Consider the following 10,918-nt stretch of genomic DNA (forward strand, 5'->3'; position numbering starts at 1 on the left):
TGTGAGGGAGAAACCGCCTTGGTTAGGAAGGAACTAAAAATACTCCTCTTCTTAAGGAGTACTGCTCCGAAAAGAGAGGAGATTTCTCCTGATCCGTCTTGTACCGCCTTGTCAATACAAGCAAGAATACTCAAAATGACTTCGGGGTCAAGACCATCCGAGTCATGAGCTTTCTTAGACATCACCCCAAGGGACCAGTCTAGGAAATTAAACACTTCCTAAATATGGAAGAGTCCCTTGAGGAGATGATCCGTCTCCGAAATCGCCCAAGACACGCGAGCTCCATTCAAAGCGTGTCTCCTTGACGAGTCAACCAAGGTTGAAAAGTCCGCTTCGGCTGCCGCTGGGAGAGAAAGGCCCATGTTCTCCCCAGTTCGGTACCAGAAACCTCTCTTGCCAGAAAGTATGGCTGGAGGCATACAGAAGGTGGTCCTGCCCAGATCCTTCTTAGACAACATCCATTTGTCTAAGGACTGAAGCGCTCTCTTCATAGAGATCGTAGGTCTCATCTTCAAGACCGACGAAGACTTAGGCACAATCGCACTCGAAAACAGTGATCGAGGCGAAGGAGGAGCGGCAGGAGTTAAAGAATCTCCGTATTCCCGTAAAAGAAGGTCAGTCAGAACTTTATAGTTCGAGACTCCTTCTCTACCGTCACCCTCTTCTTCCGAATCTCCTTCTACACCTTGTGGAGAATCGGCCTGGCAAAATTACATCATTACCTGAATTTAAATTTACTGCATTTATACATAAAGGTAAGCTGCATTACTTTTATTCAACTTTGATAATTTACATAAAACATATGTTTCCAAATAATATTTAATTTAGTAATTAATGGTGATGATGAGGCCAGTGAAACTTATTCAGCTGATGATTCTAAGAATATAAATAATGCCAGAAAGAAATGGTGCATAATTGCAATGTTCATATTTTGTAATGTGATAATGAAATATGCAATTTATAAAATAATTATCATTAATTTAAATACCACTGTGCTATCTGACTTTTGCAAATGGATAATGGCAGTGTAAAAGCACTACCATGGTCAACAGTTTACAATGCATTTTGTAGGTCTTATATGGTACAGCCCCCTAAAATTAAGTTTAAAAATTATACTTTGGAAAGTCACAAAATAAATGCAAACTATACTATAAATTGCAGTAAACATGTGAATCTTTACACTCAGGGGAACCATTTTAAATGGCATTACATATATTACAATCATCTTATAACCTTGACTGATGCTCTACCCTCTAACCTCCACAAGAAAATTTTAGTTTTTAGAGCTTTTGGATATTAAAATTTTGGATGAGGAACTGTAAACCTGTAGATTACTGTACTTAGTAATAATGGGCTACAGTTTTAAATAAAATCCAATTCCCATGATTTGCCTTTCCAACTATAGTTACCTTAATTATGCTACAATAATTACAACTATGACAATACTACAACAGAATTTTTCTCACCATCAATGGAAGAAAAACCTTGTAATTTAGCTATAAAATGGCATAACATAGCGGTCTTAAAAAGTATACTAGTCCCAAGCAAGGAAGATTACTTACAAGCAGTGTACCGTGGAAGTGAACGTTGATGATCAAGAGCGCCAACAACAGGTAGAGTAAGAGGACACTCCTTCAAGTCCATGGGATCATCCCGCTTACTGGTACTATTGCTACTACTACTACTGCTACTTGGTGTGGAACTGCTTCCACTATTATTTCCGTTATTGCTCCCACTACTTCCTGACCGTTCCTTATCTTTATGCCGGAACAATTTCCCAGAAGATTTGTGGATACTTTTTGATTTACTAGGAGATGATGGCATTATTCCTGAAAAACAAATGTAACGTAGTTATACATCAGATATTTTCAGAAGCCATGAAAAGATTTTGCACACATATCATCCAACCTCCATACATATAAATGACTGAACTCCACAATCTCACTTCATTCATGCCAGAACACCATTTCAGAATAATGGATATGAGAAATTCGAAGATTAAACTCCATTTTCATAAATCATAAACAAACATCATTGCTGAAAAAGTTCACACACTAATACACTATACTGTACTGCAATGAACCATTAACAATTGGAAATAATTCAACCTCAGCCAAACTAAATTCTATTCCAGAGATACAAACCCTGATATTAGGTATTTTATGAGCTAAGTCCCAACAGTACAAACTGGCAAAATGATGGTTTGCAAAGACTACTTATCTCAACTTCCAAAAGCTCTCATTCCTTTAATCTGACTGCAGACAAATATCCTAAACTGAAGACAATTTGAATTTTTCTTAAGTTTTCTAACCTGAGATCTTTATAAGGTTATACGTTTAGCAAAATCTGGTTTGACTATTGAAGCTTGGTAACTGTCAGCATTCAATTATCCTTAAGTACATACTGTAATAGTGATGTGCAGGGGTGATTAGAAATGGAATTAGTATATCACAATTTTTGAATGTAAATTGTATTTTTCCTAACTATACAAGCCTAGGCTTGAGGCGTAGCCTGGACAGGGCTGCTGAAATCTTCAAACAAGGTGGTTTGGTAGTTAACTATCGGTCCGATCGTTGGTACTCCCTCTGACTGGACATAAACATTCCAAATTGCCTTTGGCCCAGGTAACAGATTGAGGGGTGGCATGAAGTGGGCACTAAGAGTAAAGGACCTAGGTTTGTATAGTAAGGAAAAGTACAATTTACTTTCAAAATTGTGATTTGTTCCTATACAATATACAAACTGTTGGTCCTTCACAATAGGAAGACTCACTGATTGGTGGGAGGAATCCGAGTGAGCTCCAGTAAACTGACTGGGGTTCAGCCTACCTGGGGTTCTCTTCCTGGTCGAATGAGCAAGGAAAAGGATCCAGCCACTGGCATCTAGTTGGAGTTATGGAACTGCAAGATCAGAGTCAGTCTTCTGGGCTTTTCTCATAAGGGAGAGATATGAGTCCCCCCTATAAAAAAAAAAAAAAGCAACGGACCATAAGTCAGAGACTATAAGGCTTCTATTAACTAATAAAAGAAAATAGATAGGTTACTCTAAGGAGTGTCTTACCTGCATCTGCGCTCAGTCCACCATGTAATGGTCTGCATTACTCTTTACCCGGAGGGAAAGAGTAGGATGAAAGGAGAGCCAGTCACTCTACAGTCATGCTCCCTTATACCATACAACGAGGCGAGATGCGACTCTGTCCAGTTAGAGGAGCTGGGTAAGCTACACAACTTGTTGAGCAGCCACCATTGGTCCCAACGAAAATGTGTCCAAGGACCTATTCTCTTCGCCAATGCAAGTGCCAGCAGAAAGATGGTCCTGAGTGTCAGATCCCTGTCTGAGGAATCACGATGTAGCTTGTATGGGGCACGAGTCAGTCTCTGCAGTACAAGAGTCACGTCACACGCAGGAGGCCTGACATCCCTGGGTGGGCAAGATCTCTTGAAGCTCCTCAAGAGTACTGATATCTTGAAGAAAGATGAGATATTGACACCTTTCAGCTTCAGGACTATGGCCAATGCATCCCTGTAGCCTTTTACAGCTGAAAGGGACAGGAGCTTCTCCTGGTGAAGGTAGACGAGGAAGTTCACGACCTGTTGAAGAGTGGCTCCGGCTGGAGAGAAACCTCATCTACGACACCAACCACAGAAGATGGCTTACATTCCCAGGTACAGTAGGGCCTCGTTAATCACGGGGGATAGGGCCCAGAACCCCCCGTGATAAGTAAATACCCGTGTTATCCTGGTACCCCCCCTAAAAATTGCTTTAAACTGCCTACTTTAATAATTAACCCACCCAAGACCACTATTTCAATGTTTATAACTGCCTACTTTAGTTCAAGCACCAAATATGTCTTCAACTATCACCTTAAACTAAATTCAAGACAGTTTCAAAGTTATTCTTTCCTATCTTCAATTTCCCCTTCATCAGATCAGCAAACAAAAGTATAATTACCTAACAATTCCTTTCTATTTTCATGATTTGGCTCTGCACCAAACTAAAAGTACATAGTATATCTATTTCGTGAATGAACATATTTATGATAAAAAAAACAATTTACTGTAATGATTACAGCACCCAACTATAATATTAATGTATAAACAGCAAAATACAGCAATAAAAATCTATTTTTGTCTTTTGTTTACGTTTAGAATCAGCTGATGCACGTTTATTACCGAAGGAATTATTTTGGAAAACAATTTAGTTGCTAAAAGAAACTAATTTATTAATGGAATTATTATTTTTAACTTTGTACATAATAGTTTATGATATTATGATACAGTAATTCATATTTCATTGAGAGAGAGAGAGAGAGAGAGAGAGAGAGAGAGAGAGAGAGAGAGAGAGAGAGAGAGAGAGAGAGAGAGAGAGAGAGCAACTTGGGATGAGAGTAACTGTTGAGTAGCTTGAGAGAGCAGCTTGGGACGAGAATACTGTTACTAGCTTAGCTGGAGAATAACAAAATGAAATTTGTATTTTAAATATTTTTATGGTGATAAGAAATGAAACATGGACAGTGATAAGATATTCTTTTGTATACTGTTATAATGTGAAATTCATTGAGTCAACTATAAAAGTTGTATTGAAGCAGTTTCGTAAATCACAGAATAATAGATCAGTAATAAGTGATGAGAGAGAGAGAGAGAGAGAGAGAGAGAGAGAGAGAGAGAGAGAGAGAGAGAGAGAGAGAGAGAGAGAGAGAGAGATTTTGCTATCTACATTCATAGTATTTGAAAATTTTTAAATGAGTGTATCCTAAAAATGCATTTAGTCATGAAAAGAAGAAGAAAACATAGTAATTAGTGAATCTTGGTCTGTGATAAAATTCGAGATTTCGTTAATTTCCCGGGGATATACATAGTATTTGGGCTCCACAAAAAAAGTAAGTAAAGTGATTTATGACAGAATTTAGAGGATACTTACGTAAAAATACATCGGTAGTTTGTAGAACGGTGTATCCACTCACATTGTGTAAAAATAGTATGTTCCAACGAGACTAGGTTTGGTGACGTCACGGTTGTCATACGTATTTTTTTCGTGAATGCATATACATTTATGAAAAAAAAAATAGTTACTGTACTGCTTAGAGTACCATACTGTAAAATTAATGTAATCACATCAAAATAAAGTAATCATTGCATGCTGTAAACATGTAAAGTGTATTTTTGTCTTTTGAAAAATGCATTCCCCAAGGAATTATTCCTTGAAGAGGCTTTTTATTATGAAGATATGCGTTTTATTATGAATATATGACAATAATATATAAGGTGAAAATGGTTTTATTACATTTACGCTTCGTCGCCGATCGCAAACAACAATACAATAATCTATGACAATTATCGTTTGTATGACTGCAGTGTTCAGAGAAGTTGATTAGTTATACCAAAACAATAATGAAGTTCGAATTGAAAAGTAATGTTTTCCTAAATGTTATTACTACTGTCATTACACTATTACTATTAACATTTCTAAAAGGTTAAGAATGGCAAAGGTGCTGTTAAGTGTAACTCAATGTTTACATTTCTGCTGGCCGCTCAACTACAAGTTGATGTCAATGATGTGGAATTATTTCATGAATAGGCTACAATATTATGAAGATATGCCAATAATATATAAGGTGAGAATGGTTTTATTACCTTTATTGTCAGTTAATATCATAATGTGAATCTGTTCATGCATTTGCTGGTTATCGGAACCGGACGAGGCTTAGCCTACAACGGACAAGCCCTCGATGCTGTGATATAGCCTAGATTGAGAAGTGGTCTGAGGAAAAACCCGTGATTAACTGAATCCGTGATTGCTGATCCGTGACTAAGCGAGGCCCCACTGTATACTGATGCAGAGTAACTGAGGTATCCAGCCATTTCAGTTACTAATCGACGAGAAAAGCCTCTCACTTGCAAAAGATGGTGGATAACCTCCAGTTGTGAAGACACAGGGACTCTACTGCCTGGTGGTACCATTCGACATGCGGTTGACACAGCAGGCTTGACCATGGGGGAATCTCTCTTGGTGCCTTGGAGAGAAGAGCCAGGTCAGGATACAAAACGGCCTGATGCCCTTTAGGTGGCACCAGAATCATCCAGAAATTCTGCGGGATCTGCAACCTGCTGATCATGGCTCAAATCATGCAAAACGGAGGAAAGGCGTATACCTCTAGGTCCCACGGGTGTTGGAACGCATCCTTTGCAGCTGCCCATGGGTCTGGAACAACAAAGCAGGTGGTCTCTAACTTCCTGTTGAACCAGGTGGCAACATGATGAAGCCAAGCACTTGGAGAGCGCCAATGAAACCACGTGATTCAGGTGCTCAGTGAGACTTCCGATTCTTGTAACAACAATTACAGGGAAGGCTTGTCTTACCCAAGTGTTTGGAAATCACAGAAACCAAAACACACTAAGAACGCCAGAAATTCTCAGGAATTCAATCGTTTGGCGAGACTCCTGATTCCTGTCTCGCCCAAGTATTTGGAAACCACAGACAACCAAAACACTCTGAGAACAACAGAAATTCCAAGGAACTCAAGCACTCAGCAAAAGTCCCGATTATTGTAATAACAATTATCAGGAAATCTTGTATCGCCCAAGTGTTTGCAGATTATAGAAGACCAGAATGCTCAGAGAAAGCTAGAAATTTCAAAGAATTCAAGAGCTTGGCGAGACTCCTGAAATCGTCAAACAATCATCAGGGTGGGATCCCTCTTTGACTCCCGAAGAAATCGAAGAGGAACAGGCATAAAAACCAGTCCTATATAAGAGTATTTAAGACTGGATTAAGAGGGCAATTCTAAAGAATAAGCACTCGAGACTCCCAAAACGCAAGACCCCATGGGGGACTGCGAATTGGAATCCATCCTAAGGACAGAAAGAGCCAGGGAGAACACAGTTTCCAGGCGTTCAAATCTTCTGAATTGAAACACCAGGCATCGAAATGGTGAGAAGTCTCTTCATCATTGACAGAAGATCCTTCCTTAATGACGTGGACATACATCTGGTGAGATGCTAGACCCTTGCAGGAATGTAGACCCCAAACGCTGAATCCTGTGGAGAGCACTCTGCAGGATCCCAACTATTCATGACGCCCCTCCCAGTGTAGCCAAAGAAAGTAGAGGGAATAGGTGAGGAAGACTGGAAACTCTCGCTTGATTTGCTAGCAGAACTAGCAGGAGAAGCGAGTCACTGGCAGCCATCAACCTACTGTGATGACCTCGAAGAGAGTCTAAGAGACCATTTCCGCCCTGGATAAATGCTTATCCGAGAAGGGTTACAAAACTTTCACATGGCAGGAGAACGCTTGCCGCCACAGAGACCAGTCAGTCACGCAAACATGATCATGGCTTGGGTGGAGTTGATTGTGCAAATGACTGGCGAGAGCTGGAATCGCCCTTATGATGCGTCCCAGTCCCCTTTGAGGTTGAAAACTCTCAGGAGGACTGAAAGGGGGACCTCCTACTGGTCTCACCGGTTGTGATGGCAGTAAGGATAAAACCACAGATTACAAGGTAAAAACGAATTTCAGTTCAAACCATGACCCCGGGAATAAAAAGTTTCATACTTTCACTAATATAGGCAACAAAATGTTTTACTGTGCTGATTACAACTGCAATCTTGAGCAAGATTAATAAACGTTACATAGGGTAAACAACCGTAGACGATCCATCGTCATCGCGCTTACCAGGCCTTATTCACACGATATTTAATTGTGGAAACAAGAATACAACAACAAGCATACCATTCAAAAGATTGAAGTTTCGTCAACATAATGTGATATATGAAAGCCCAAAACGAACTAAAATAAGCATGTGAGCTCTTCGTAAAATGTTTTCAAGGGAGTTTTGAAATCCAATATGGCGGCAATCACATGACTGGCCGTTCTAACCACAGACAATCCACCATCTTTCCAAGACTTCCCAGCATTCATTTGAACAATATTAGCAAATATATGTAACGTTTATTGAGCTTACTCAAGATTGCAGTTGTAATCAGCACAATAAAACAACATTTTGTTGCCTATATTAGTGAAAGTATGAAACTTTTTATTCCCGGGGTCATGGTTTGAACTGAATTCATTTTTACCTCGTAATTGGTGATTTTACCCTTACTGCCATCACAACTGAAACTCCACAGTGCTTATTTGATTGTAATTATACACATTTTGGTCTTAATTCACTCCAAATTGCACTTGAACCATGTTGCGGTTCCTGGTTCCTAAGCACTCACTCCACAAACACAGTTACGAGCAGCAGACGACTACACTGTTTATGAGGTGCAAAGCTTTATTTGGATTGTCTGCTATTGTTTACCCTAATTGTATTCTTGTTTCACCAATAGCTAAATATCGAGTGAATAAGGCCGAGCCATGCGATGACAATGGATCGTCTGCAGTTGTTTACCCTAGTTAAAGTTTCAGACTCATTCAGCAAAGTTCCATCCACCTGAAGGGGAGGATGGGATGGAAAGTCTGTAAAAGATCTGCTACTAATCACTAGTGTTTTCATTTTCCTAGAGTTCAGCTTAATAGGTAGCCTAGATACCCCACCAACTAGGTAGGTACTACCTAGTAGCCTAGCTACCTAGCCATTCAAAGATCTGGTCCATATAAACTAGGAAAGACTATAAAAGCAGCTTATTTCTCGTTTACTACACCAACAAGCATTGCCCCATCGGCATAGGTTACTGAACAATCTTGTTTTCCTGGCCAACACTGATAAAACCCAGGTCTACAAACACTCTGAGTCAGAATTGGTAGAATTAAGGAAATCACAAATAAAGAGCGATCACCCAACAATAGCCTAAAAGGTAGCCTACGCCTTGGTAGCCCGAGAAGTAAGATACGGCCGAGCCTAGTTACTATCTGGTTAGCCCTATAAGTAATAGGTACCTAGTAGCCAGCCTAGGTATGGATCGTGAAGTTGGCGAGAAATTCGTACGATTGGTACTAGGCAGGCATACTAGGTATATCACACGCCAATTTACGAAGCAGTTGCATAAAGCCCGTGTCAACTTTTGTTTAGCATACCTGAACTACAGCTTAAAGTTTTAAATGGATATGGGGAGGGGTAACTCACCCTATTGTTGTAACGAGAGCCATTGACAACTAGAACTAGCAGTTTGTTTACTATGCTACTATTCGATATTTGTTAAGGTTCCTTCAAGTACCACACCATGAGCCCGGGAATGTTGCCCGATGAATTACAATCAAACCTGTCTTTCATCATCCTTCGGTTGTTTTATATATATATATATATATATATATATATATATATATATATATATATATATCTATATATAATATATATTTATATATATATATATAAATTAGTGCCTACATCGAGCTACAAATGTCTTTTAATATCTAATTCGCTCTACCTCGGAATTAATATATTTTCATATACTATGTTTAACTGAAGGGGAATTTTTTGGTCAATAAGAGATTTGTTGGCTCCCGGGCGCGAACTATCGAAACCAAACAAATCCAGGATGACAGTGAAGCATTAACCCACACCGCCACCGCAAGAGGCTATAAGTTTATGCCGCCTCTCACCTACAAATACCTGTCGCTCTCAGGTATTTGTTGTTTGGAGACTGCATCAACACACCTCGACCTCAGTAATGTTGTAGTGCTTTTGCCAGTATGTAGCCATTATAGAGCAAATTAGATATATATTAAAGGACATTTTTAGCTTAGTATGTATATAAATCACGGTAATGTGATATGACTCATATAATGGCTACATGCTGACAAAAGCACTACAACGTTACTGAGGTCGAGGTGGGTTGATGCAGTCTCCAAACAACGAATACCTGAGAGCGACAGGTATTTGTAGGTGAGAGGCGGCATAAACTTACAGCCTCTTGCGGTGGCGTTGTGGGTTAAAGCTTCACTGTCATCCTGGATTTGTTTGGTTTCGATGGTTCGCACATGGGAGCCGACAAATCTCTATTCGACTAAAACATTCCCCTTCGGTTAAACATATATGAAAATATATTAATTCCGAGGTAGAGCGAACGATGTATGTATATATATATATATATATATATATATATATATATATATATATAATATATATATATATATATATAGTATATACATATATATATATATATATATATATATATATATATTATATATATATATATATATATGTGTGTGTGTGTGTGTGTGTGTATAATAATATATATATATATATAGATATTATATATATATATATTTAATATAATATATATAACATATATTATATGATTATAATCACTTTAGCACGTGATTCGTTTATCACACATATCCACAAGTGAAAAATAAAAGACAGGGTGTAGGTCCTGACCGGTTTTGGCTTTATTTTCAAGCCATTGACAAAGGACTGATACATAGTATTAGAAGTCACAAGTATATATACTAAAGAGACAGTACTGACGAACATACACACAACCGTTTGAGACTGCAGATCCACCCACAAGCAGGTGTCAAGGTAGGAGTGGCTTTCAAAAATCATTTGACTAAAATTTACAATAAATTCTCAAGGGATACTACCGATTAAGGTACCCACCGTAGGAGACAACAAGTCCACACCTGACAGGTGTCAGGGAGGCGGGGTTGGACATCTCATTACCACTACTGCCCCCTTACTGTGTTTACAAATATAATAATCCTAGCTCCATACATCTCTATTGCCTACCTTAAAATTTAAACAGTTTACAAATTTCTTTTAATATTAAAGGATCAAGTTTATACATTCCTTGACTGATGTTCATATTATTATTGTGACTTTCTTTTATTAAACTACATTCAATGATATTCCTTTCCATTGCATTATTAGAGCACACAAGCTTTTTTGCCCTTTCTCAGTTAATAGCATGATTGTTCTCACTAACATGTACAAAAATACCACTATTTCCCTGTGCATATCTCACACATTGTTTATGTT

The 10,918-nt window shown here is 38.7% G+C and overlaps 1 protein-coding gene across 4 annotated transcripts in view; it reads right to left on the bottom strand.

The window, feature by feature from the left end:
* The window catches only part of LOC135212697 (transcriptional adapter 3-like), an 87,892-nt gene extending 78,702 nt beyond the window's left edge, over positions 1-9,190 (bottom strand). Inside the window, exons 1-2 of one of the 4 annotated variants that reach the window (XM_064246380.1) lie at positions 9,065-9,190; positions 1,563-1,829 (exon numbers count right to left, since the gene is read on the bottom strand). In XM_064246380.1, the coding sequence (XP_064102450.1) occupies positions 1,563-1,824 (262 nt within the window). In that variant the 5' untranslated portion in view covers positions 1,825-1,829; positions 9,065-9,190. Of the gene's footprint in view, positions 1-1,562; positions 1,830-8,804; positions 8,856-9,015 lie in introns of those variants that run through there. The other 3 variants (XM_064246383.1, XM_064246381.1, XM_064246382.1) reach the window with 3 other exon arrangements.
* Between the last annotated feature and the right edge of the window lie 1,728 nt (positions 9,191-10,918).

This window comes from Macrobrachium nipponense, chromosome 41 (assembly GCF_015104395.2).
Source record: "Macrobrachium nipponense isolate FS-2020 chromosome 41, ASM1510439v2, whole genome shotgun sequence".
In the NCBI taxonomy this organism is placed as follows: domain Eukaryota; kingdom Metazoa; phylum Arthropoda; class Malacostraca; order Decapoda; family Palaemonidae; genus Macrobrachium; species Macrobrachium nipponense.